Source organism: Aulonocara sp. 'chitande type north' Nkhata Bay, linkage group LG23, assembly GCF_057382095.1.
Source record: "Aulonocara sp. 'chitande type north' Nkhata Bay isolate Kocher_YH1m ecotype deep benthic linkage group LG23, A_spYH_male_GT1.1, whole genome shotgun sequence".
Lineage (NCBI taxonomy): Eukaryota > Metazoa > Chordata > Actinopteri > Cichliformes > Cichlidae > Aulonocara > Aulonocara sp. 'chitande type north' Nkhata Bay.
In genome coordinates this window covers 12,860,530-12,886,897 of record NC_141365.1, presented here as the reverse complement: position 1 = coordinate 12,886,897, position 26,368 = coordinate 12,860,530, and the positions used below count along the sequence as shown (strand labels likewise).

Here is a 26,368-nt window from a genome sequence, read left to right as displayed (position 1 = left end):
CAAGCCAGAGCAGAGAAAGCACGGTTATTTAAGCAACCACAGTTTAACAAACCCAGAACCTTGGCAGCTTTTAAAACACATTTCTTCCAAACATGAGGGGAAAAAAAGAGACAGTTCAGCTCTATCTGTCATCCACAGATCAGTTACAGCAAAGACAAATGGCTTCACGTCAAGTACGCAACCAAAATTACAAAGCAGATGTTTTGCTGTGACAGAAGAGCGAATTCAAGCCAGCGGTGCCTAAAACTGACGCTGGTCCAGCAGGGCGAGGTTGTTCTCCGAGAGCTGCAGAGAAAGTGCAGAGTACAGTGACTAACACGGGTTTATGAGCATTTTCTTCTTTTTTAGGCTGAAACCTGAAGACTCCCGGTCCAGATTGGCCAGAGTTTGGACCTAAATGTTGATGCTGTTTATGTGGCCCTGAGAAAGCTGCCATCATCCTCATCTCTGACCTTTTTTAAAACAGCTGTGTGTAGCAATAAAAAGGACAGGTCCAAAATCTGTAAGGGTGGGGTGTCAGGACTGTAATTCGGAATCGCTCTTCATGTCTTTGGGAAAGCACTAGAGGGAGCTGAGGCATCACGCAGACAGAGAGCATCCAGCAGCAGACAACATGGCAGAATACTCTCATTACCAGGTGGCAGAGATCCTAGCTTACATAAACACAACTGTGTCAAGACAGGGACAGCAGTAAGCCGGCTTTGTCTGTCTGTCTGTGTCTGTCTGCTATAATTAAAACAGGTTACCCGAGGGTTACTGTAATCATATAAGAGCAGAAGATATAATATCATAATAGGATGTAGAGATGGCTGTAGAGAGGCTGACTTTTGGAGTGCAAGGCGAAGCATTTTAGACACACTAAGCGAGTGGACTGTGACTTTCTGCCTCTGTATCTGAAATGTTCTCATATGAGTTTGACACATTTTCCTCATGTGATTGGATAGTTAGACACTTTGTTTTTATTCAAAGAAAAAAGGCCTCCAGTGTGGCTTTAAACACTTTTAAATGTCATCACAGACTTCAGTTTTAGACCTGCCATTTAACTTGTGTCTCCTCTTTGATTGGAGGAAACGGAATCTTTGTCTGATGATAATGTGTTTTACATTATTTTCCATTGTATGTATTGTTGTTTTTGGTTGGTTTGTCTTCTATATCTGTACAAAGGTTTTGCAGGGTAACATGTGGAGATAAATATTCTTGTGTAGAAGTTCTTTGAAAAACCTTCAGGTTTTAAAATGAAAAAGAAAAGACACCCAAGTTTTCAGTTAAGAATGTCAGTCCACAAAGAAACATTTATGGGAAATAGACTGCTTCTTATATAGCGCTTTTCTACTCTTCTGAGCACTCAAAGCACTTTACACAACTTGTGCATTCACCCATTCACACAAGCACATTTTCTAAGCGCTTTCTAACTAACATTCACACACACATTCATACTTTGATGGATGCATCGGAGAGCAATTTGGGGTTAGTTTCTTGTCCAAGGATATTTGGCATGCAGACTAGGGGAAGCCAGGAATCGAATCACCAACCTTCCGATCAACAGATGACCTGCTCTACCACCAGAGCTACAGAGCTACATCCCTTCACTTATCAGAATAAATTTAAATTTAAGGATGTCTACAAATATAAAGAATGATTGATCCTTTTCAGGGCCACAGGTGGGGCTGGAGCCTATCACAGCTGTTTTAGGGCAAGAGGCAGGGTACACCCTGTTTGTCACAAGGCTAACACATAGACACAGACAACCATTTGCACTCATATTCACACCTATAGGTAATTTAGATTTCCCATTTAACGTATCCACACTAACTGGATTTCTTTGGGAGGGCACTTGGAGAAAACCCATGCAAACACAGGGAGAACATGCAAACTCTGCACAGAAAGACCCCGGCCTGATGCAAGAACCTTCTTGCTATGAGGCAACGTTGCTAACCACCCTCATTCTTTATGTTTTTTCGTCTGAACAGCCAGACTTTCTTGTTTTTTTAAAACAGTTCTCCAGCTTTCTGAAGCTCTTTTCTTGAAACATTGACTGCTTTTGACTCTGCTTTCAGTCCTGGTACTTGTACCTGACCATTTTTGTTAAATGTAATGAATCATTCAAGCATAAAAATGGCACTTAACTCGAGGGATGAATCAATTTAATGTCTAGAGATAAACAGCAACTGTGGAAATAATCATTTTTAAATCGTATCTTCAGTGTTTGCACCAGTGAGATGATTCATTAACAAATGTGAGAAAAACTTCCAAGTCGAGGACAAAACAGAAGTGTGAGGCCTGAAAATATCTACAGCAGTGTGAGAATATCTGAAAGTCATGTCCTCAGGAAACAGAGAAAATCCAGGAAAGACCTGAGAGATGATCTGAACCTTCAGCTCATCCATTTACTGCTAATTGAAACCTGGAAACCTGGAGAGCAGTCCCTTCTTTCGAATGTTGGAACACTGAGCTACTACTCAAGAACTGGACTGAAAGTTGGTGGAAACAGGCCTGACAGACAGATGAATCCACATTTAAAAATTTTAGTTCAAACCATCATCAGTGCGAATGGAGAAAGTCAGGAGGGAGGTACAACAGTGAGTGTCTGCAGCCATCTGTACAACAGACCTCAGCATTACTGAAGCAATGTGGGGTCATTCTGACAGAGCACAGAGAAAAAGGCAAAAACATCCAAAGAAGAGCTTTAAATGTCCTTCAAGAAGACTGGAGAACTATTCCTGAAGACCCTCAGAGAGCTGGTAGAGAGCTGCTCACACCAAACATCACTGCTGCTCACTTTCAAGGGCTGCCTTTGTCTCATATACTATATTTCCGTTTACGTTTAAATGTTTGAGTAAATCAATGCTTCTATTTCCCATTTTTCTAACAAATGATAAAAGATTCGGGTTAGCTGCAGAGTTTTGCACCGTGCTGTAAGAATTTCAGAGGGAAAAAAGTGCAGCACTCTGCGAAGTGCAGCACTCTGATGTCAGAGTTGATGACTTCATGGTCTCCAACTCTGCGGCATCCAGAAGGCTGTCAAGGCTCCAGACGTGGAAAAGGAAAGAAACATTTAGGAAAACGTGCAGGAATGAGGAGAAATGAGGAGAAGTATAGCGAGCGGGGCTCACTTACCCCAGCTTACTAAATGGATATATAGCGCTTTTCTAGTTCCTAAGGACCCAAAAAGCGCTTTACATTATCCACCCATTCACACACAGGTGATGGCAAGCTGCATTGTAGCCACAGCCACCCTGGGGCGCACTGACAGAGGCGAGGCTGCCGGACACTGGCGCCCCCGGGCCCTCTGACCACCAGCAGTAGGCAACGGGTGAAGTGTCTTGTCCAAGGACACAACGACCGAGACTGTCCAAGCCTGGGCTCGAACCGACAACCTTCCGATTATAAGGCGAACTCCCAACTCTTGAGCCACGATCGCCCCTAAACACTGATAGAGATGATTTAAGAATCATCAGCTTACTGTAAGGAGGCAATTTATTAGAATCCAAGGTGTCCAGTGAGACTCTGGATAATAATGATTATTATGAGTAAATTGAGAAGTTTGATGAGGGCTCCACGGCAGCAGCAGCCCTCGGGGATGTAGGAGGAGTAAGGAGGTGTGGAGACCTACACCCACCCACACCTTCCTTCCTCTCTCCCTCCCTCCCTCCCTCCCAGTGGCAGCGTGGCTGATCCTCGGCTCACTCCTCTCTCTCTGCCTCACTCTCTGGACTCGCGGCGGATTTTGGAAGCGACGATGCGAGCTGCCCGGACTGCGGGAGCCGGTGTGCTGTGGGCGCTGCTGTGCGCTCTGGTGCCCGGCGGGGTGTCGGAGCTGGTGACGGCGGTGCAGGAGCAGGTCAAGCCCGAGTCCTCCCTGCTGAAGCCCAAGGTTATGATCGCCATCGTGGCTCGTAACGCGGCGCACAGCCTGCCATACTACCTGGGCTGCATCGAGAGGCTGGAGTACCCGAAAGAGCGCATAGCGATCTGGTGAGAGCCGCACTCACAGGCTGCAAACCCTGGTTTTATTTCGGGCAGTGGCCCGTAGATTCTCAGCGCACACCCAGGAGCTACATGATGCTGAGCATCTGTAACGAGAAGCAGCGGGTGTGCGCGTTAATTCTTGGAAACCTCCGAGACCTGTTGCAGAGTTTTATGATGTACTTAACTCGCGTGTCTGCCGGCATCCAAATTGCACACTGTGGGAGAAGATGAAAGGGCTGCTGTGCATGTTAGGTTCGACTTAACCCTTAATCACGGTTCCTTCTGTCTGATTCAGCACAAACCTGCGGAAACGGGGCTTTAAAGCAGCGGGGCTGCCGGGTATGAAGGGGCCTCACCCCAGGTGAGGTCCTGTGTTCCGTTTGGTCTCATAGAGCTGACTGTGATAATAAAAAGCAGGTGAAGGGGATAAAAGGAAACACTGAGCTGGTCTGACAGCAGGACGGGAAGTCATGCGTAAACTGTGTGTGTGTGTGTGTGTGTGTACCCAGGATGTGGGTTCTGCGGGCTGATGGATCATATCAAAGATGGGTGATTTCTGGCTTCCACAGGCTTAAATATCCAAGTGCAAAACATGTGAAATGGCAGATAGAAACAGCTCTGTGTTGAAGCTTTGCAATGTTGTTGGCATTGGTCTCCGGCTTTCGGTGTTTTCCTTTGTTTCCCAGCCTTCCCTTGCCGAATGTCTTGCTTTTCTTTGCAGAGAGACTAATTGAAAGACCCTCAGGAGAATACACAGAGGCACTAGAGGGACTCACAAAGAGGAGGGAGGCTTCATTACACAGCAAAGTGCCTGAGATGCCATGGCTTTGTGAGTGGTTTAGGGCCCCATCAGCTACGACAGGCATCTCTGTACCTTGCAGTCAAAGTAGAAGCACAAAAAAGCTTTACGTTCTTGAAACATAACAGCACCTAACACACGTCTGTTTTAGGTGCAGCTGATTAAAATATTTCCACTAACATCCATCTGGTGATGTAAGAGGATGTGAACAGTATAAGTATAACAGTATAACAGTATAATACTTTGAGCAACACCTCCAGAACACTGAGTCTGTAATATGTGGTGCTGCCTTATTGTAATTTGAAGGAGGAGTAATTGGAAACAGTGAAACAGTTTTAATGTTTATAAAGTTCTTATTTTTCTAAGTTAACAAAAAGTGTCTGTGTGGTTAAGTCGGTCCGGAAAATGACATGTTTCACTGCAGCTCTGTGCTTCTCTGCTGTCATCATTACTGTTACCCATTGTGTAAGCCAAACCGCCCAATGAATGCCCAATTGTAGTTCAGTTATCCCTAAACACATAAATACGCGTCAGAGCGTTTTACAGCATTTTTTACAAAACTCATTACTGCTGTGCGACAGCTTCAAACCCAAACATCAGAGTGTCCGAAGCTCCTCAGATAGATGGGTGATGCAAACACTTTGAGAATAAAACAGTAACACAAATTCCTTCTGATGACCTCAACATTACTGCATCTGAGCTGTTATTTTATATTATATGTTTGACTGTGGACTGCTTGGACAAATAGAGACATGAGTTTGGAGTTCCCATAAGGTAAGAGCCAAAGACTCTGTGGTTTAATGTTGCACAGCCATCCCGGAGCGTAGCTGGTGTGCTTTACTACCATCCTCAGCTTGTCTATGGGCCAAGTGATAAAACCTAAAGGGAAAGTTTGTGGCTGTGAAGCTTCACTTTTGTGAGGGGACACGGTGTTCCTCACTGTACTCGCTCTCGGAATCTTCATGCTTGAACACCACAGAGGACTGTTTTCTTTCTCCATACCCGTTTCATAAAATGCAGTCCAATAGGAACAGATCGGGAAAGGTGGTGAAGGATTCAGGTGATTTTTAGAGGGAGACACTGGAAAGACCAATGTTTTAAGTGAGAGTCCTCTCTAGTCTTCAGTAAAATAAGCTCACGGTACTTAAATTAAAAAAAAATCTAAAATTGTTTGTTCCTTAAATATTTTCCACTGGATCCACGGCTTTTTAATAACATAAAATATGATGTCAAATTGAGAAGCTTCTTTAGCTTTTAGAGTTTTGAATCCTTTGTCTTCAAGTATTTTTGTCCGCTTTAAATCATCTGGGTAAGGTCACACAGCTATTTCTAATGCAAGATTTTCTCCTGACAGGGCTGTGGATGTTGGGATGACCATTTCATTTTATTCCAGTTTCTATGGCAATCTGATCATCCGCTCAGATCTTCACCACTCTCTACCAGTTTTGGGAAGGTCAGACAAAACTGCCCGCCTGTAAAAGTTTTCCCCCTACAAGCGGGCACAGGTCTCACAGAGAAGTGGCAGTGGCTTGAAAAAAGCTCTCACACCGCTGCTAAAGAATGAAAGAATGCAGGGAATTAGCAAGAGAGGGGGCAGCTGTGCAGAGAGAAGGTGGTCAACAATGGTAGCAGGTTAGTTAATCCACATTCCCACACTAGCTCCACCAAATCTGCTCTCCTCGATCCTCTTGTTGTTTTTCTCCTTTCGGGCACTGAAAGAGAAATGTGCCGATGTTTAGAAAGGCTAACAATAAGGTCAGAGAAACTGGATTTAAGCGTCAAACTCAGTGACTCATCAAGGGCGTTGCCATCTCTGTGATTTATAGGCACGGACATGACGGGAAACAATGAAATTAGATTGCTTGTATTTCTTCTGATGCTTCTTGTAACAGTAGGAGGAAACAAGGTTGAGTTGAGATTACTTCATGCTTTATCTTTGGCCAGTTAAAAGTTTTAAGAGTTTCACCTTCAAAGGAGGCGATGGAGATTTCCCCGTACACTGAACTGTGTTTATGTTTGATGCACAATGCATGAAAAACCTCAAACTCAGCACAGCCTCCTATTAGTTTCCTGCTAATGCTGCTTTTCGCTGGCTGCCGGCTGTGTGTTGCCTGCAGGCTGTGTTCATCTGAAGCGCTTTCCCAGGTGCTCAGTTGGAGGTCGTGATGATTTGTGGACCCAATCTGGAAAATAGAGCGCCAGCATCGCTGCCTTTTCCCAGGGGAACTCTCTTTTTCACTTTCATAATGTCGTGTTGTTTATTATCCTGTAAAGCCACTTAACCCATATTTATGACCGTCACTGCACTTTATACTCAGACACAATGGGGAATGGTCCTTGTGGTATGTTTTTTATAGCGTTTAACATAATGAGCAGTTCTTGTCATTACATTTCATTGATAGAAATATTGCACAGCTGCAAAATAACAGGGAACGCTAAAAAGCCAACCACAGCTATTATTTTATTTTTTCTAAATAATGAGATAATTGCAAGTCCTCATGTACCCAAAAGCCTCAGGCACCATGAGTGTAAAAGTTCGCAATGTTCCACGGCTGTGTGAATACATGCTGAAGGCCTTGGTGAACAGTGTGCCGTGTACTCTGGAGATCCTGCCAGGTATGCCACGGTATCTTTGATCTATCATGTCATTATGACATCACGAAAAGATCCGATGTGCGTCACGTGACATAACGTGACATATGCAATCAGAGTTAGGTAGTAATAATACATCTCCCTCTCTGGTTTATTCACTACATTCATTTATTAGTTATTATTCATCTCTGGCGATATCTTCCCCAGTGCAGCTTTTGCCCATTCTCCATCCTCTCACCCCCAACAGGTCGCAGCAGAGGTTTCTTCCTGCTGAAAGCGTTTTCTTCCTTCCTTCTGTCGCCACGTGCCTGCTTATAGGCGTTGATTGTTAAAGTTCCTCTGTGTTATTGTTGGCTCAAACACACAAAATTCTCTTGCGAATGCAGTTCTTTGCATTCACAGTACAGAACTAGTTTTCTGTCATATTGTACAGTAAAAGCTGAGTGTAGCTGTGATGCTGTGCAGGATTATCAGTACATAGTTTCTTTCTTTTAGCCCTTTGCTCACCAGGCTTTTTATATTCCCTCTGACTGATACAGTGGAGGAAAGTGGAAAGAATAAAACGGGCTTAGACGTTTATCGGTTTTGGAGCGCGGAGCAGATTTGCCGTGCCAGGTGTGTTACCTCAGGGCTCATTCCTCTGTGGAATTGCACCAGTGAAGGAGAAATTGTTCTTGGTTTTGTTGGGACAGAGCGGGACTTTTCAGAAGAGCAGCTCCTCCGAGCGTATGGAATAAATTTTGAGGACGGGATAAACTGTTGTGAGTTAGTGCTGACAGCGTGGGCATTTGTGAATGATTAGAAAAGTGCTTTTTTATTTCCCAAGTTTTTTTTACTAAGGAAAAATATGAGTGTGTCTAATGATCTCCTTAGTTCTGCTACAAGTGGATTTTCAAGCATGTGCACAGCATCTCTTCTCACATCAACCCTGTGTGTTTGATGTGGACATGTGTGTGTTCTGTTAGACACATAATGATTGTGTGTTCCACTCTGCTCCTTTGGCTCTGCCCCAGTTTTCCATTTACTTCCCCTTTATAACCACCAGGCCCACAGTGAGCCAGAAACAGTCCATGATCATCTCTTACCTCCCACTCATTATCACTTGAAAACTGCAGTCACATCCAGTCCATGGGAAACTTTAAAATCTCTTCAAACATCTGCTCTGATTTTTTAAAATAAATTCCAGAAACACAAGGTGACATTTTCCAGATAAGCAGCTGGTAATGACACAAACTCAGTGGAGCAGACGAAACTCTTTTCTTCTCAGCTGCAGCACAGTTTGCTTTGCAAACGTGAAGTTATCCTAAACCGATTTGATCTGAGCACAAGATGCATGTTTAGCGTGGTCACATTTTTTCTTGCATCTTGAAAGCTTTCTGGAAACAGGGCTTTTATTTAACACCAGCCCATTAGGTGGTATTAGTAGAAGTTATTACAGTATGTGGCCCTCCGACTATTTTCTAAACGCAGTAACTTCGAAGGTTAATCTTTGCCAGCCCCGCGCTCAGCCTTACCATCCAACTCTCTGTGAAGTTGAAAGGACGCAGCCGATATTTTACCCGATAACAGACCGGCCCCGTAGCAACAGGCTCTTCATGGGAATGTCTTCTCTCTAGCATCGACATATTTGTTCAATCTAGTGAAATAAACAAAGATGATTTACTCTCCAATCCCTCAGCCTCTTCTTCAAGCTCTCTTTCTCGCTCTCTCTCCCCCCCCGGAGTGGAAATGATTGTTCCCGTGCTGGACTCCAGACGGTGAATTCTTGCTTAGATGCCCCATGTGCTCCGCAGCACCTCAGCAGCATGGTCAGACGTTGGCAGCACACCAGCAGTAGAATTTGCAAATACCTAAACACAATGGCAGCTTGGTATTGTCTATAGGATGAGGGAGGCCTGAGTATGAAATTAGATTAGTTGAAGTCGAGGGACATTCAGAGGGAGGCAAGAACGAATTAGTCGGGTAAAGAATTTAGAAAAACATTTTCATAACTAGTATGATATTCATTAGACTTAAGCGTCACTTTACTGACTTGTCTCCTGCCCCACTGTGTCCTTTCCACTCTTTCCCTGACATCCTTCTGGTCCTCCATCTCTTCTTCCATCTCAACGTTTTGCTGATTTTCTCTCTCTCTGTCTTTCTGTTCATTTTAACCTCCAACTTTTCTTTTTACAGTAAGAAAGTATTGATGTAATTCACCGGCCGAACGTACTTTACACGTTTACACATGTTAACTCTACATATCCGTAACATTAGAGCACATATTTAGGGTTTTGGTGCCAAAAAAAGCCAAAACTCACCTGAGATTAACTTGAAAAAACTGAGAATAGCTTCCTGTGAACACTGAGATGGTGTCCTGTGAGTTTAAAAAATAGATTCAGGGAGACATACGCAACCATACACAGTCATATCAACAGCATATAGAGCAGTATGTTGAGATAATTCTGTGAAACTGATCAGTTAAACTATGTCTTATGAGTTTTTTAAATCATGAAAATTTCATACTAGAGCCTGGGATTGCCACTTTTTAGTGTATCATCTTGTTGTAGTATATTTGCTGGTTGCTGCCGCTTTAAATGCATGTCTTACTTCTAGCTGCTCCCTTGTCAAAGCTCTTTCATACATGCATTCTTTTGAGTTATTCAGATTCAGAAGCTTCAGTCAGCAGCTTGATCCACAAGGACGACCAAAATAGGACAGATGCACACGCAAGAACTGTATTAGTTTATAATATATGATTATTAATTACATGTAAACAGGATCTAAAAGCAAAATTATGTACTTCACTTTAAACCATTTTGAGATAATTATATAATTATAAGTTTATTGAGTTGACTAAAATGTGAATGGATGTCTTTCTGTATATGTGGGCTCTGGCCTCTGTAACTGCCGTGGTAAGAAAACTCGTGTATCACATGTCACATGATTTCATGCGTAGAGGCAGATTGAATGATAGAATCCTTTGACCTTTACATGATATTAAAGCGAGAACCATATGAATTTCAAATCCTTCTTGTCGAGATCTCAGGTAGAGCGCTTTGCTCTCAGACTGCAGGCTTGTATGAGAGGGGCTCATTTCTTCTGTGCTTCAGTGCTGTCCTTCTCTAACATTTGATGACTATCTTTTTCGAGCCTTGAATATGAATGCCAGAAATTACACTACAGTGTGAGTCTGTTGGCCTTGGGTACTTTTGTTGACCCTGAAAGTCATGAGGAATTTCAGTCCAGACGTCTCAGCTCACCGCTCCCTACTCTTCTCTGTTCTTCCTCCATCTCTCTCTGACCATCCACCCCCACCCCTTTCCCCTTTGCCCCGCCGGGCCGTCAAGAAGCCGACAGCCACGTCAGCCTACGGACTGTATAGCAAAGTCAACCCAAAGAAGCACACCCTGTATCATAGTTATTATGTTTTAAAGGCATCAGTGTTCACGCCTGTAAGAGGTACTCTTACTCCCTAATTAAATGCAGCACCCAGTCATTATTGGCAGTGATATTAGATAGTTTATTGAATAAACAGTCAGCTGATACTAGCCTCCTGGGCCTTTCAGAACTGTGTTTACCTCAATGGGCCAATCTCAGAGTCAAGCCTCTGTGCTTAAAGTCAGAATATCTGGCTCACCTTTCTGGCTTGGATAACCATAAGGAAGAGTGTGTGAAATAATGTTGGTAATCATTTTTATGCAATGTTATTACAAAACATTGCCCAGAGTCTTTAAATTTTTGACTCCTTTATGAACATTTTTTAAAATGATTTGTTTTTGTCGTGCCTCACTCTGTTTGTCTCACGTGTAACACTGTGTGCACGTGCTACTTTGATTGCTTTATTTTACACTAATCCACTGCTCTTACACCAGCCCTGTGAAACATGAAATCTGGGGTCCGTATGAGATGGGAATGCAGCACGTGATTGGTCCAATGGGGATTAAAGTTTAAAAGGCAGATTGCTGAAAAGCTCTTATGGAAGAACAAATATCTTCCATAAAGTGATAGAGAGAAGGAGTGATGGGATGTGTAAGTGAGGCTTCAGGAAGCATGTGCTATCCAGATGCTGAGCCTAACCCCAAAGCTGCAGGCAACAGAATAATGAGGCTGCAGCTTACCCTAACCTTAAAAAACGGTGATGAGGGGACAGTATCGGGCAAGAGAGGAAAATAAAAAGGGTATGGAATGATGAAGAAGGGGGATATAAATCCAAGATCCTAAATTGTTGCATTTACCCAGTTATTGAATCGTGTTGCATCCCTGTGCATCAACGCCTGCACATCCATTTTTATCTTACTTCCCATAGCTAGAGGGACAAAAAGCTGCAGAGGTTTAAGTATCATCTCAGCACAGCTGAAGGATTTGAAAGAAACTGCAGGGGCTCTTTGAGGTCTCGCTGATCCAGCCTAAAGGTAGAGGAAATCCACCAGAAAGGATGATAGTTGCCTTGTAATAAAGAATGAATGCAGTAAGATCGAATGAGTTGGAGCCCCGGCTGTTCGGCAAACGTGATGAGGAGCAGAAAATGAGGTCGACTCTGGGTAAGTGTGTTTTCTGTGTCCCCATACACAGAAGCCTCGGTCTGTTTGTTTCACATGTGCACATTGTGTGCACATGGTGCTTGGATTCATACATTGCTAAGTTTCTCATGTTCAGAAATCATAAGGAACACTAAGATGCAATGTTGGTAATGGAAAATCACAGTGTGCTCGGAGCTCTTAGTGCTCAGAGGGGCTGGGCTGCAGGAGCGGCAGCCAAACAGGATGTGTTTCAGGGGGAAAGAGTCAGAAAGCAAACTTAATTCTAAAGCAGCTGCGGATCATTCTCAATAGCTTAATTTGTATTTATGTACCCAGACGGAAGCTGTGATGCTGCACACGGTTACTGTAAAAATACTATAAATGCTAATGTTTTATGTATCAGGACATTATAGAAATAATCCTTAGCAGGTCTAACATTAGGAAAATACAACCTCAGATAAATAGAAACACATAAATAGAAACACTGTCTTTTTATTTATTCAAGAAGAACAGCCAAGCTGCAGAATCAGTGTGTGAAACACAGGCAGGTGCTGCTAATCAACTGCACTTCATTAACTGATCTTCAGTCAGTGTGAGCACCCAGCAGTGCCAACAAAACTAATGAGGAACAACATTATCAATGATCCTAATCATAAGGCCAGCGACCTGAGCTGAAGGTCAGATGATGAAGGTCAGAAAAAAACCCCTCAAGATTTCCATCTCAGAGTCCACAGTTTGGGTCATACTATGTAAAACTGCAAGTTTTCTGGAACAATGTTCTTTGGATAGATCCAAGTGGAGATGCAAATACCTCGTATCAACTGTAAAGCCGGTGGTGGAGGGCGTGAGTTTGTCTCGCAGCCACAGGACCTGTGCACCTTACAGGCATCGAGTGGACCATGAAATCCTCTGTATATATCGAGTCAAGTGTGATGTCTGTCCCACGGTCAAAGCTGGGACCAAACTGGGTCATACAACTGGACAATGATCCTAAGCACAGCAGCAAATCTCCAGCAGAACAGATGAAAAAGAAAAGAATCAAGCTGCTGCAGCGGTCCAAAGTCCAGACCTCAAGCTGACAGTCAAAGAGCTGTGCATAAATTAATTCCCCAAAACTTCAATGAATGAACTGAAGCAACTTTGTAAAGATGAGTGGGCCAAAATTCCTCCACAGTGATGAGAGAGACTGATAAAGTCACACAGAAAACAGTTTCTTTGAGTTCTTACAGCCAAAGTTGTTTCTACCAGCTATTGAATAAGTAACATTCAACGTATGTATAGTATACTTTTAGGCTTTAGCTACAAATTCCTCTTAACAGAGGACAATTATTCTAAAATCGGTCATTCCCATATTTTCCAAACCATTTGTAAGAGGCTGCAGACTGTTTGCTGCTTATTTGAAGACACCCATCAACCTTCAGTTGGCCGGTTACCTGGACACAGCATCCTGCCAAAAAGAGCCTATAAAAATAAAATAGAACTCTGCAGAGATTTAGATCCTTGCAGATTGAACAAAAGCATCATTAGTATTTTAATATGGTGTGGGCAAAACAAAGCCAGGACAATCTTTGGTTTGGAAGTGATTTTAATGAGCTCTGTGAGGTATTCACTAAAGTGCTCAGTCTTAACTGAAAACAGTTTAAAATGATTTTTTACAGCATATGTTTACCAAACACAAAGCCACTTTTCTTCTCCTTTCACTTTCAGTCATTCGTTCCTCGCATCTCGCCCATCGTTCGTGTCCCATCCGTGCACGTGCTCCCTGTACGTTACGTCCCCGTTTCTCGTGCCTCGCATTGTTATTTTTGTCAAACTTTCGCCTGGAGCTGGATCTGTTCGTCAGAGCTGGCATGTGGGAACATATTCATGTCCTGGAGCGAAATGCTGTTTAGCAGATGAAAAAATGTGTAATGTGTGGGCACATCTGCTTATTACCAGGTGTTTCAGTGTGTTCAGCAGCTATTCATCAAGAGCTTCTTTCTGCCTTTGTTGCTCTCTTGCTTAGAATTGTGCACCTGCTTTTACTTACGTTTGACTTTCGACGCACTCGGGCAGACGGGTATATTTAAAATGTCCAAACACAGGCATGCTGCTGTAAAACACAGCTCTGAACATCCTCGTGGTCTGCCGCACACATCTACAAGTACTGACGTGCACACACCACACATGCTGTTAGAGTTATTGATCATATAGCTTGTGGTTCTCTCCAGCTGTTCATGTCGGACGGAGAGTTTATTGGCCCGATTGAAGTTGACTTAAAGCCCAAACATAAGCTCGCCCTGATGGTCGGACTAACCTCCGTGTACAATGCAAGACTGCACATCTGTTTTCTTCACGGATGTAATTTATTTACATGTAATTATATGAAGATAATGAGCATGTAAGCAAATGCTTATTGTACAGAGAGCAGGTGTGTGTGTGTGTGTGTGTGTGTGTGTGTGTGTGTGTGTGTGTGTGTGTGTGTGTGTGTGTGTGTGTGTGTGTGTGTGTGTGTGTGTGTGTGTGAAATATGGAAGGAGAAGACAAGTTTGGGCGTGTTGGTGTTTCTGTCTCTGTTCATCCAGACTAAAACTGGGTGTGATTTTGGAGACAGTACAGTAGGGAATATTACAGCAAGCAGTGGAAAACTCCATCTGTGTGTGTTTGTACACACACATTCAAATGGCTTCTGCTTCCAGATCTGTTGACCTCTCCTCCTTAAGTGACATTTTAAAAGTAAAGTGAGTTTGTGGCAGGTGACGTTTATTTTTCTGCTGCCCCAAAAAGTGAAGTGATCGCAAAAACTACAACGAGGGCATGTTTATGGTCTTAAGATCTCTCGCACAGATTTATATATCCACACAAGCTCCCGCTCACACATACAGTAGTCACACTGTCTCCTCTGAGTCAGCTGTTAGCTCAAGTGGAAATCTTTGCAAAGAAAGAGTGCAAACCACAGGGGTGACACCCCGATGCTTACAGGTATTTCTGCTGTTTTTCGGGGTCTAAATCTGTTTATGTATTCATATGGGATCATATCATAAACAGTTTTTCTTTAAGTTATAACTTTGGACATGTTTTAGGGTTAGGGTGAGGCTTGACAGAAGTAATTGCATTGTAACATTTTATTGTTTGCTCCAATAACATTGCATCAACATTCACAATTTAATGAAGCTAAAGACAGTTGTAGCTACAGTTATTCCTGCTTTTTTAAGTCTTTGTGCCCAAAGTTGGAGTGGTTTAATGATTCTCTTTGTCAGCGCTAATAATTGTTCAAAACCTAGCAGTCAGGCTTAAAGCAGGGTTATGGTAGGCTTGCAGTAACACTTCCCTGCATGGTGACTCATGAGACTTTGCCTGTTCTCCAGCACTGCAGTTAATTAGGCAGCAAAGAGGCTCTGCAACACTGAAACTGCCTGCTGTAACAACGGACAGTACTTAGGAAGAAACACTCTTCCCTTGACATGGAAGAGAGTACCTACCTCTTCCATGTTACATCAAGCTGACCACAGTCTGCAGTTCTGAGCGTTGTGTTCGACTCTTCTTCACTTCCTCTTGTTTCTGCACAGTGAAAACAGTCCTGGCGTGGTGTGCTCAGGAGAAGTGTTCAGCAGATGCGTGTGAACAAGCTGTGCTGTTGTTTCTCCAGTTGAACTTGTGGCTGTTCATTGAATGGAGTCCTGTGTTGTCTGCGTTGGTCATTTAGGGCAGCGACAGACCATAATGTGGACAACAGCACCGCCATGTTAAGAGAATGGCTGAAGAGAGCTCAGCACGTCTACCACTACGTGGAGTGGAGACCGATGGAGGAGCCGAGGTAAATCTACGAGAATTACTCATCAGACCTGTTTAGAGCAAGTCTAGTTCCTCCTCTCTTCATCAGTCATTTGTGCCCATTGATGGGATAGTGGACACTGAAAAAGTGTGTTTTTTCTCTCAGGTCCTACACAGACGAATGGGGCCCTAAACACTGGCCTCCTTCCAGATTCAACCATGTAATGAAGCTAAGGCAGGCTGCTCTGAAGGCCGCCCGGGAACGATGGGCTGACTACATCCTGGTAACCTCTTTAGTTTAAATTTAAATGTGCAGTAGGTATTTACCCTGAAGCTCTTTCCCCAGAATCTAGAAGCAGAGCCAGTATCCCGCTGAGTGCTTACAGCCATATTAAACCTCAGAACAAAATCAAATCAGCCAATGACATTTGCACCAGTGGATCATTCTGGTGGCTGGTTGTGTGCTGCTGTGATCCTTAAAGGCAGGGGTGTCAAACATAAGGCCCGTGAACCAGAATCAGCCCAGCAAGGACTCCAATCTGACCTGCTTGATAGCTTTTTTAGGATGTGAAAGAGGGCTCAAACTTAGGACTGATTTTTAATGGGGGTTTACAGCTTTACCGATAAAGGCGTTGTGTAGCTCATTTATGTGCACCAAAGTAAATAAGTAAAACAAAAGAAATTTCCATTTTTTACGATCAACTGTAGAAATGTCATTTTTTTTTGTTCGACAATGGGTCCAGAGAAAAAAGAAAGACATTTTCTGCGAATCAGCACAAACTTTTATTTCACAGACACATTAATTTCTTGCATTCTAAGCCCAAATAGTCGTGCTAACAGAGGCCTTTTGTTCACTACAGCAGCTTTTCTTTATCATGTAGAAAACCTGAGACGATATTTAAACATATCTCAGGGATTCAGTCTGTAGTTTAACTTCTTTACTCTGACAGAAACTTAATAACAAAGTGTGCCGTATGTGTAAAGCAGACGCCAAACAGCTAACGTTTATGTGATTTGTGTGTTTGAAGTGATATTATGTTTAGCTTTGTTTGCAGTGAGAGCATTAAATCATTTTTAGATGTGTACACAATGGTGTAAAATTACTTTTTATATTTAAATGGTTTGTTTTGTCTGATGTACAATGTAAAATATATCAGTTAAAGCTTTTTACATTTTGACGGTTAATGAATTTTTGAGTGCTGTTTTTTTGAAGAAGCTGTGACTGTGTTCAAGCTAACATCTGCGTATATGAAATCTCTGTAATTTCATGTTTCGTGTTCTTTGTTTGTAATTGCTCTCGCCTGCTCCTCTTCAGTTTGTGGACAGCGACAACCTGCTGACTAATCCTCGCGTGCTGAACCTGATGATGGCGGAGAACTTAACCTTGGTGGCTCCCATGTTAGAATCGCGCTCTCTTTACTCTAACTTCTGGTGTGGCATGACTCCACAGGTACAGTTAAATTCAACCCTCCGTCCATCCACTAATCCGGATTTATTAATTAGCCTGCCGTTTTTTTAAACTCCATCCTTCATGTCAGGGTTACTACAAGCGAACCCCAGACTACCAGCCAATCAGGGAGTGGAAGCGGCTCGGCTGCTTCCCTGTTCCCATGGTGCACAGCACCTTCCTATTGGACCTGCGTCGTGAATCCAGCAGGGACCTGGCTTTCTACCCCCCTCACCCAGACTACAGCTGGGCATTTGATGACATCATGGTTTTTGCCTTCTCGGCACGTCAAGCAGGTCAGTTTGAATCTCCCTGCTCGCAGCAGACGACAAAAGGAGAGAAATGCCTTATGGCAGCTTCACCGTGTTGAACTCTGAGCTATCTATGACTTCATTCATGCACCTGCATTTTTTTGCAAACTTTTTTATTGTGCAGATGTTTACTGTTGTATAACACAGAGCGTTTCATTGGTTTCATGCACATGCGTCAAATTAAGGTAAATGAGCAAGAGAGTAAGATAAATGGATCCATGTGTCTTCTTTGCTGAACATGGGGGAGGTTTGTAAGTGTGTGCAACCAAATCAGTGTTTGTGGATTTGCATAATCCGATATGGAACAAATGCGACTGTTAGGATTGATCTTCTGGAAGAAGGAAAAGCACTAACAGATGCAAACCCGAAGACACAGAAAGAAACAAAGACGTCTTCTTCAAAATTTGTTTCAGCTGTGCATTTAGGTGCCTGCAGTTGTGCATTATTTCACTGCACGTGTTAGACCGGAATCATTCACAAATGTAATACAATCTCAAACGTTCTGCAGCATTGAAACATGTTTGGGCATAAACAAGGCACCATCAACAGCTCATACACTGATAAGACCGATTATGTCCACCTGCCTAATACTGTGGTGGGGAATAGAGATGTTGCCCGTTGAAGCATGGACTCCAGTCGACCCGTGAAGCTGTGCTGTGGTATCTGCTTGTGCAGATACCAATGTTTGCAGCAGATCCTCTCGGTCCTGTTAGCTGTGAGCTGGAGATTCCATGGATCCTTGGGCTGCAACTGGGGAATTTGGGGGCGGAGTCAACATCTCAAACTTTTCTGATACCTTTCTATCAGCATGAACTGTTTCTGCAGTTTGAGCAACAGCAGCTCGTCTGCTGGTGGGCCGGCCTTCGCTCCCCACGTGATTCAGTGAGCCTTGGCCGCCCATGACCCTGTTGCTGGGTCGCCACTCTTCCTTCCCTGGACCTTTTTATAGATACTGACGGCTGCAGAGATAATCAGTGTTATTCACTTCACCTGTCAGTGGTAATAATGTCCTGCCCGATCAGTGTATTTATATGATTTCAAGCCTGTGCAGCCTCTCGCTCTCATTCAGGTTGTGATTGGGAAGAGTTTCTGTTTGGTTTCAGAGATTATTTACTGTGTGCACGTGAGAGGAGGGGCGAGGGCCCCAAGTAGTCTAATTTGGGTCAAGAGGTTATGTTTACATCCCTGTGTGTGTGTGTGTGTGTGTGTGTGTGTGTGTGTGTGTGTGTGTGTGTGTGTGTGTGTGTGTGTGTGTGTGTGTTAGGTGTGCAGATGTATGTGTGTAACAGAGAGCACTATGGCTTCCTGCCCGTCCCTCTCAAGGCACAGCAAAATGTTGAAGATGAAAGCGAGAGTTTCATACACACCATCACAGAGGCTCTGAGTGAGTACAAACACACTCTATTACACACTTATTGTGACTGCTATCTGTCATTCCTTGATTACTCCGCCTCTCAGCCTGGCTTCTTCTCTTTCTTGACCGCCATGACCTTCCATGATTGCGATCTTGCTGCCCTCCCCGCTCTGTTTATCCATGCCACCCCCATTTCTTCTTGTTTTCTTTCCCTTTGACTTCTGTTACTACTCCTCCCTCTGCTGAGCTTTCATATGAGCCTAATCAAATGAACCATCACAATCAAGAGGAAGTTCAGGCTTTTACTAATCCTGTTTATCCTGTTATAACCCTTCACCTCCCTCCTCTCTGTGTCAACAGTTGACCACGATATCGAGCCGTCCGAGTATTTGTACTCTCCACCATCCCCCCAGAGCAGGATGGGCTTTGATGAAGTGAGTTAAAAAATGCTTGTGCCCAGAATGCTGACTTAGAGTAATCTGATTACATGTAAATTAAGAGCAAAATGTTATATATAGTGTACATTAGTTTATACTGTCACATTTTAATGATTAAATCCTTCATGTTTATGGTTAAAAATCATTTTTTCTGTGAGTGCTGGCTCTGCCCAGAGGAACAAGAGTGCAACCAAAACTGTCTCTTTGCACTTTCACAGTTTTTTCTTATGTCTCTTATTTTCTTTGCTTGCTTAGATTTTCTTGATCAACCTCAAGCGCCGGCTGGACAGAAGCACCAGGATGTTGAAAACAATGGCCGCACTGGGGCTTCACTCCACGCTGATAGACGCAGTGGACGGGAAGTACGTTCCAGACAAACACCTATCCATGAATCCGATGATGATTAAATCCAAGCCATACATTCTTTAATTTAGTCACAAAAGCGTGTTTTTATGCTACAGATACTTTGCTTTTGTAGAAATACACTTGACTGGTTTTTCCTCCTCTGCTTATTTTAATCCACAAATGAGAATGTTCTAGTCCCTTTTCCTGTGTTTATTTGCACGGCACCGCGGCTGTTTTTACTGATGACTAACAAAGCAGTGAGTGTAAACTGTAGATATATGATGTTTTTCATCGTTTTTTCAATCTGTTCCCTCTCTCAGGGCTTTGAATACGTCCCAGCTGCAGAGGTTGGGAATAGAGATGTTGCCAGGCTATAAGGACCCGTACTCTGGTCGGGTACTGACCAGAGGGGAGATCGGCTGCTTCCTCAGCCATCACTCTATATGGACACAGGTGAGGCCAGGGAGAGCAAAAGCACTAAATCAGATAAAGAAGGTTCTGTAAAAGTGTTCAAACTTAAAAGCATCGATTCCACTTGCTTAAGTTTTGTTTTACTGAATACTTAATTCCTTCAGAGTAGCTGGTGTCTGACACTCTGATATTAAAATTAATATAATGATTTATTAATTAACAGAAAAAACTTTGAGATCATTTGATATATATTTATATTATATTATATCGAATATATTTGTAGTTGGATGCTGTCACTGCTGCTTAAAGTGGTGTTTCAAGTAAGATAACTCTTTATTGTCATTGCGCAGTCATTTCTATTACAATAGTACAATGAAACTGGAAAGTGCTGAATCCTCTAGTGTACTTGATTTTTCACAAGGCTTTATGTAGACCTGTGAAATCTCTTTTTCTCATGACTGAGTGGCTTTGATTAAATAAGTAACACTATGAAAAGGAGGTGCTTTGTAAGTTTGAGAAGAGCTCACAGAGGGAGCAGGAAACATAGGGAGCTATTTGATGTACAGAGACTGGTGCCTGACTTCATGACCTACATGAACAGATCAAGTCAAATCAAGTGCCTTTTTTGTCATTTCAACAATGTGCAGTGATACAGTACACAGTTGAAGTGAGACTACGTTCCTCCAAGACCTTGGTGCTACATATAACAGACAATCAACACAGGACTACATAAAGTGCAAGTGTGAACAAATTGCAAACATGCAGACACAAGACAGTGCAATACCAGACAGAACAAAATGATATGGAAACAAGACAGTGCACTAGTTATGTGCAAAAGACTGAGCATTGTGTAGAAGTAAACATGAACACCACTTGTTTTGGTGTCCATGTGGCTCAGAAGTCGCAATGAAAAGCACAAAAACTGCACAATTTTGGTCCAGAGTGGCCATTGCTGTGTCGCCACCCCCCATCTGAAATCTTAGAGCACGTGGCATTCCTAGGCAGTCTCCCATCTAAATACTAACCAGACCTGACGCCGCTTAGCTTCTGAGATCAGACACGTTCAGGTGTGCTCAGGGTGGTATGGCTGTAAGCTGTTAATCGCACTCATGACTGTCCAAAGAAGAGACAGACAGACACAGCATCGTTGATTGCTACAGTAAAACGAGGAAAAACCAACACTGAGTTAAGGTGACTCAGCTTTTCGGTTTTAAAAAAACAGTCACCGCAGAAAACGATGGCCAAAAATCAATCTAAGGAGAGCAGCACTCGTGGCATGCTTTCATTTTAACCCCAGTGTTTGTGTTTTGTCACCATCAGGTGGTGGAGCGTGACCTCCAGAAGGTTCTTGTCTTAGAGGATGACGTGAGGTTTGAGCCCAGGTTTAAGCGACGGCTGCAGGCTATAATGGATGACACAGACAACACCCAGCTGGACTGGGACCTGATGTGAGATCACCTGCTTGACATTAGCTATTTTCAGATCAGAAATCTTCTGGTTTTTCATTATTTTTATGAATGCGTGTCATTCAAGCACATTTAAACAAAGCCTGGTTAAAGCTGCATTTGTCTTGGTCTGTTTTCAGCTACGTGGGCCGTAAACGCATGCAGGTGCAGCAGCCAGAGCGGTCAGTGGAGGGTGTAAACAACCTAGTCGAGGCTGACTACTCCTACTGGACGCTCGGCTACGCACTGTCACACCGAGGGGCCAGAAAGCTGCTGGCTGCTCAGCCTTTGCCTAAGATGCTCCCTGTTGACGAGTTCCTGCCCATCATGTTCAACAAACACCCCAAGTCTGTCTTTACGACCCTCCTCTTTAATTTTAAATTACAGCGATTACGTGAAATGTGCTTAATCTGATACACTGTAAATAACATGGATGGGATGCAGAGGAAGAGGGTTTTATTTAAGGACTGCACAACGGTACAGGACACAACGCCTCTGTGTGATACTCAGACAAAGACCCTTTAGACGGTCTGGTTTCTGAACAGACAGGCAAATATTTACTGAGGACCACAAATAGATGATCGCAGGTGCACTGCACTCTTACCTAAGAGTAGATCAGGTGATCCACGTGGAGAGGATGACATAACCAAGGCTAAATTTAAAAGTGTATGGACTTTTGGCATGCGTGGATCCAGTTTATGCATAAAAAGTCATACTCAAAGGGCAATGAAGCAGCACAGAAATAAAGCAGTTTCTATGCAGTAATTATCTATACATAGACATGGACACGCGTGCGCATGTCTCTGTTGTGATTTTTAGACTGCACGGCAGTGTGCAGATTTCTAATTTGTGCTCTGGTGGTGAACCACAACATCTGTCTGTTATGTTCTTTGTAATGTCTCTGCTTCCATCATTTTTCACTTTCCCTTGTCCCGTTTTCTTTGCTTTTCTCACCAGCACCAGCTCATTCCCCCTCTCTGTGCTCCTCGCCCACAGGGCTGGGATTGTTCTGGGGTTTCACTGGGTACGGTGCCTTACATGAGACACAATGCTGGCTTTTCTCTTTCGTTTTTTTTTTTTCCTTGGGAATTCCTGCTCAGCCCCCCCCCACCCCCCCCCCCCCCCACCCCCGTTATTTTAGCGTAGCACCTTCATTGCCACGCTGTGGCGTCCACTCTTCTTGGCTCTCCTTTTTTTTCGCCATTCTTTGCACGTTCTCCTTAGCGCTTTATTACATTCTCCTCTGCAAAATTTACTTCTTTGTACACCTCCTGCGTCCCTGTGTCACCCACGTCTCCACCCCCTTCCTCCTCTCTCTTTGAGGAATGTAGACCAGCACGGCTTTTCCTGCTGGTTGTGGAAAGAGGGACAGGATTCCCATTGATAGAGTTCCCAGTGTGGGGGTGTGCATAAGATGAACACTGTGCAAGTGTGTGTGTTACTATATAAATATATGGCGATGTGTGTCCAGCGTGGAGTGTATAGATTACTACACAAATACGCTGTGTGTATTCAACAGTGAGCGAGTTTGTGAGGGAAATGTGGAAAAGTGTGCGGGGGAAAAAGTGCCATGTGTTGTACGATACTAGCGCGTAAACAGCAGGGGTTATCAGCTCCATTTTTCGTGTGGGATTTTGTTGTCTTCCATCCCCGTCTTTGCTCACAAATACACAAAAACAGGAGAAAGAGGAATATCTGACAGTGAAGCCAGAGTGAAAGACCTCATTGTGTGGAAGAGGCAGCAGCTCCTTTCAGCACTAATAAAGGTGTAGGGTTTCACTGTCCTTGTGGAGTGTTAACGGGCTTTTAACGTGTGATTAGAACTGCCTGGTCTGTTTCATGTAAGTGAGATTTTGAAAAAGATAAACACACCACAAACCAAATACAGGGAGTGCAGAATTATTAGGCAAGTTGTATTTTTGAGGAATAATTTTATTATTGAACAACAACCATGTTCTCAATGAACCCAAAAAACTCATTAATATCAAAGCTGAATGTTTTTGGAAGTAGTTTTTAGTTTGTTTTTAGTTTTAGCTATTTTAGGGGGATATCTGTGTGTGCAGGTGACTATTACTGTGCATAATTATTAGGCAACTTAACAAAAAACAAATATATACCCATTTCAATTATTTATTTTTACCAGTGACACCAATATAACATCTCCACATTCACAAACATACATTTCTGACAAAAACAAATCAGCGACCAATATAGCCACCTTTCTTTGCAAGGACACTCAAAAGCCTGCCATCCATGGATTCTGTCAGTGTTTTGATCTGTTCACCATCAACATTGCGTGCAGCAGCAACCACAGCCTCCCAGACACTGTTCAGAGAGGTGTACTGTTTTCCCTCCTTGTAAATCTCACATTTGATGATGGACCACAGGTTCTCAATGGGGTTCAGATCAGGTGAACAAGGAGGCCATGTCATTAGTTTTTCTTCTTTTATACCCTTTCTTGCCAGCCACGCTGTGGAGTACTTGGACGCGTGTGATGGAGCATTGTCCTGCATGAAAATCATGTTGTTCTTGAAGGATGCAGACTTCTTCCTGTACCACTGCTTGAAGAAGGTGTCTTCTAGAAACTGGCAGTAGGACTGGGAGTTGAGCTTGACTCCATCCTCAACCCGAAAAGGTCCCACAAGCTCATCTTTGATGATACCAGCCCAAACCAGTACTCCACCTCCACCTTGCTGGCGTCTGAGTCGGACTGGAGCTCTCTGCCCTTTACCAATCCAGCCACGGGCCCATCCATCTGGCCCATCAAGACTCACTCTCATTTCATCAGTCCATAAAACCTTAGAAAAACCAGTCTTGAGATATTTCTTGGCCCAGTCTTGACGTTTCAGCTTGTGTGTCTTGTTCAGTGGTGGTCGTCTTTCAGCCTTTCTTACCTTGGCCATGTCTCTGAGTATTGCACACCTTGTGCTTTTGGGCACTCCAGTGATGTTGCAGCTCTGAAATATGGCCAAACTGGTGGCAAGTGGCATCTTGGCAGCTGCACGCTTGACTTTTCTCAGTTCATGGGCAGTTATTTGGCGCCTTGGTTTTTCCACACGCTTCTTGCGACCCTGTTGACTATTTTGAATGAAACGCTTGATTGTTCGATGATCACGCTTCAGAAGCTTTGCAATTTTGAGACTGCTGCATCCCTCTGCAAGATATCTCACTATTTTTGACTTTTCTGAGCCTGTCAAGTCCTTCTTTTGACCCATTTTGCCAAAGGAAAGGACGTTGCCTAATAATTATGCACACCTGATATAGGGTGTTGATGTCATTAGACCACACCCCTTCTCATTACAGAGATGCACATCACCTAATATGCTTAATTGGTAGTAGGCTTTCGAGCCTATACAGCTTGGAGTAAGACAACATGCATGAAGAGGATGATGTGGACAAAATACTCATTTGCCTAATAATTCTGCACTCCCTGTATATTCACTTTTACTGTGCTTTATTTAAATATTAAGAGGTGTGGCGCAATATTTCTATCCATATAGCGTCTCCTCTGACTTCATGTACAAAGAATATGGGTTCTTGTCTGCAGCCAAAGTAAAACAAACTTGCTGTTATCATCATGAAGTTTGTTTCAACATTGTCTCTTATGCCCCTCCTCTTCCTCTCCTCTATATTCTCAGCGTTGAGTACATGTCTCACTTTGGGCCCCGAGACCTGAAGGCCTTCTCCGTGGAGCCGCTGCTCATCTATCCCACACACTACACCGGAGAGCCGGGGTACATCAGCGACACCGAGACCTCCACCATTTGGGACGATGATGCCGTGGCGACAGACTGGGACCGGCAGCACGCCCGCAAAACGGCCCAGCAGGGTCGCATCCGGCCCGTGGCGCAAAACAGCGTGACGGGAGACTCGCCGCCTCCTGCGGCCCGAGCGTCGCGTGATGAACTGTGATACGGAGACTCGAAGAGAAAGACTCGTGTTTAGAAAAAACACACAGTGAATGCCATGCGTACACACACTGAAAAGACAGTACAAGCAGACACTCTGTGCATGCATAGCACAGGTGTCCAAACGGATAAAGGCAGTATTGAGCTGTCAGCCTTGTCTGCTACCTGAGGAGGCACAGAGGACGCACAGAGGAAGAGGATGGGATGAAGAAACTGGGACGAGGGCCAGCAGGCGTTTGACAAAAGCTTTATTTATTTCCCACTTGCCTCCTCTCAGCATGTGGAGACCGTTGGGCCTGAAAAAAATCCAAGCGACACATGGAAGACAACTAGCATCATTTGCAGGGTGTGAAAAAAAAAATCACAATTGAAATTTATATTTTATTTAAAGAAAACAGATGTGTTTTAGTGGAAGAATAAAAGAAACTAAAAGCTTTCCTAAAACAACTCTGTAAGCTTTAAGCGTGAGAAACTGCCCATCAGCATCCCTTTGGTGTTATTGCGTGTGCGTGTGGACATATGCACGTGTTTATAGAGCTGAACATGTGTGGGAGGAGGGAGGCTGATGTATCGTACCCAAGAGTGTCACTGCTTCAAATGATGTCAGAAGCACACAAAGTAAATAAAAGTCCTTTTCTCGCCACGCGGGGGGGTAACAGACCCAAAGTCTCTGCTGTGCAGCAGGCTGGACCTGCTGGTTAGGAATTCAGAGCGCCAGTCTCACACGACATAACGCCTGAACGATGCGTGATATGCCGTTTCAGACACATGCTTTTGCAATTATGTGTGCTAAATATTTAGGAAAAACTGGATTATCAAAAGTTTTCATGTCCACATGGTCTTTGTTCAGTTGTGCTGCTGGGCTGAACTAATAAAACTTCTTCTCTATTTCTGTGTTTTCATTGACTCTGCAGGATAAACTGATGCAGATGTTATCTGTCTGTCTTCTTACAGAAATTAGGTTATTATTGTGTGTGTGTGTGAGAGTGAGTGTGTTATTCCTGTGGGACTAACAGAGCTTCCACTAAGTAATGCATATTATCGTGTATTCGGTTGAACAGCAAACATAAACGTTGCTACTTTGTTCCCATGATC

The 26,368-nt window shown here is 43.5% G+C and overlaps 1 protein-coding gene across 3 annotated transcripts; it reads left to right on the top strand.

Annotated features, from left to right (window-relative positions):
• The first annotated feature begins 3,666 nt into the window (after nucleotides 1–3,666).
• colgalt2b (collagen beta(1-O)galactosyltransferase 2b) lies at nucleotides 3,667–26,167 on the top strand. Of its 3 annotated transcripts, XM_086282868.1 has the most exons (13): nucleotides 3,667–3,975; nucleotides 15,548–15,658; nucleotides 15,782–15,899; nucleotides 16,931–17,065; nucleotides 17,154–17,358; nucleotides 18,638–18,757; nucleotides 19,088–19,161; nucleotides 19,420–19,526; nucleotides 19,830–19,962; nucleotides 21,241–21,368; nucleotides 21,506–21,712; nucleotides 22,323–22,389; nucleotides 25,004–25,131. In XM_086282868.1, exons 1-13 carry the CDS (start codon nucleotides 3,740–3,742, stop codon nucleotides 25,007–25,009), a joined length of 1,647 nt encoding a protein of 548 aa, XP_086138994.1. In that variant the 5' UTR covers nucleotides 3,667–3,739; the 3' UTR covers nucleotides 25,010–25,131. The 3 variants fall into 3 exon arrangements, with proteins under 3 accessions (XP_086138994.1, XP_086138993.1, XP_086138991.1); XM_086282867.1 differs by lacking the exon at nucleotides 25,004–25,131 and having other exon boundaries at nucleotides 22,323–22,483; XM_086282865.1 differs by lacking the exon at nucleotides 22,323–22,389 and having other exon boundaries at nucleotides 3,668–3,975; nucleotides 25,004–26,167.
• Nucleotides 26,168–26,368: the final 201 nt, after the last annotated feature.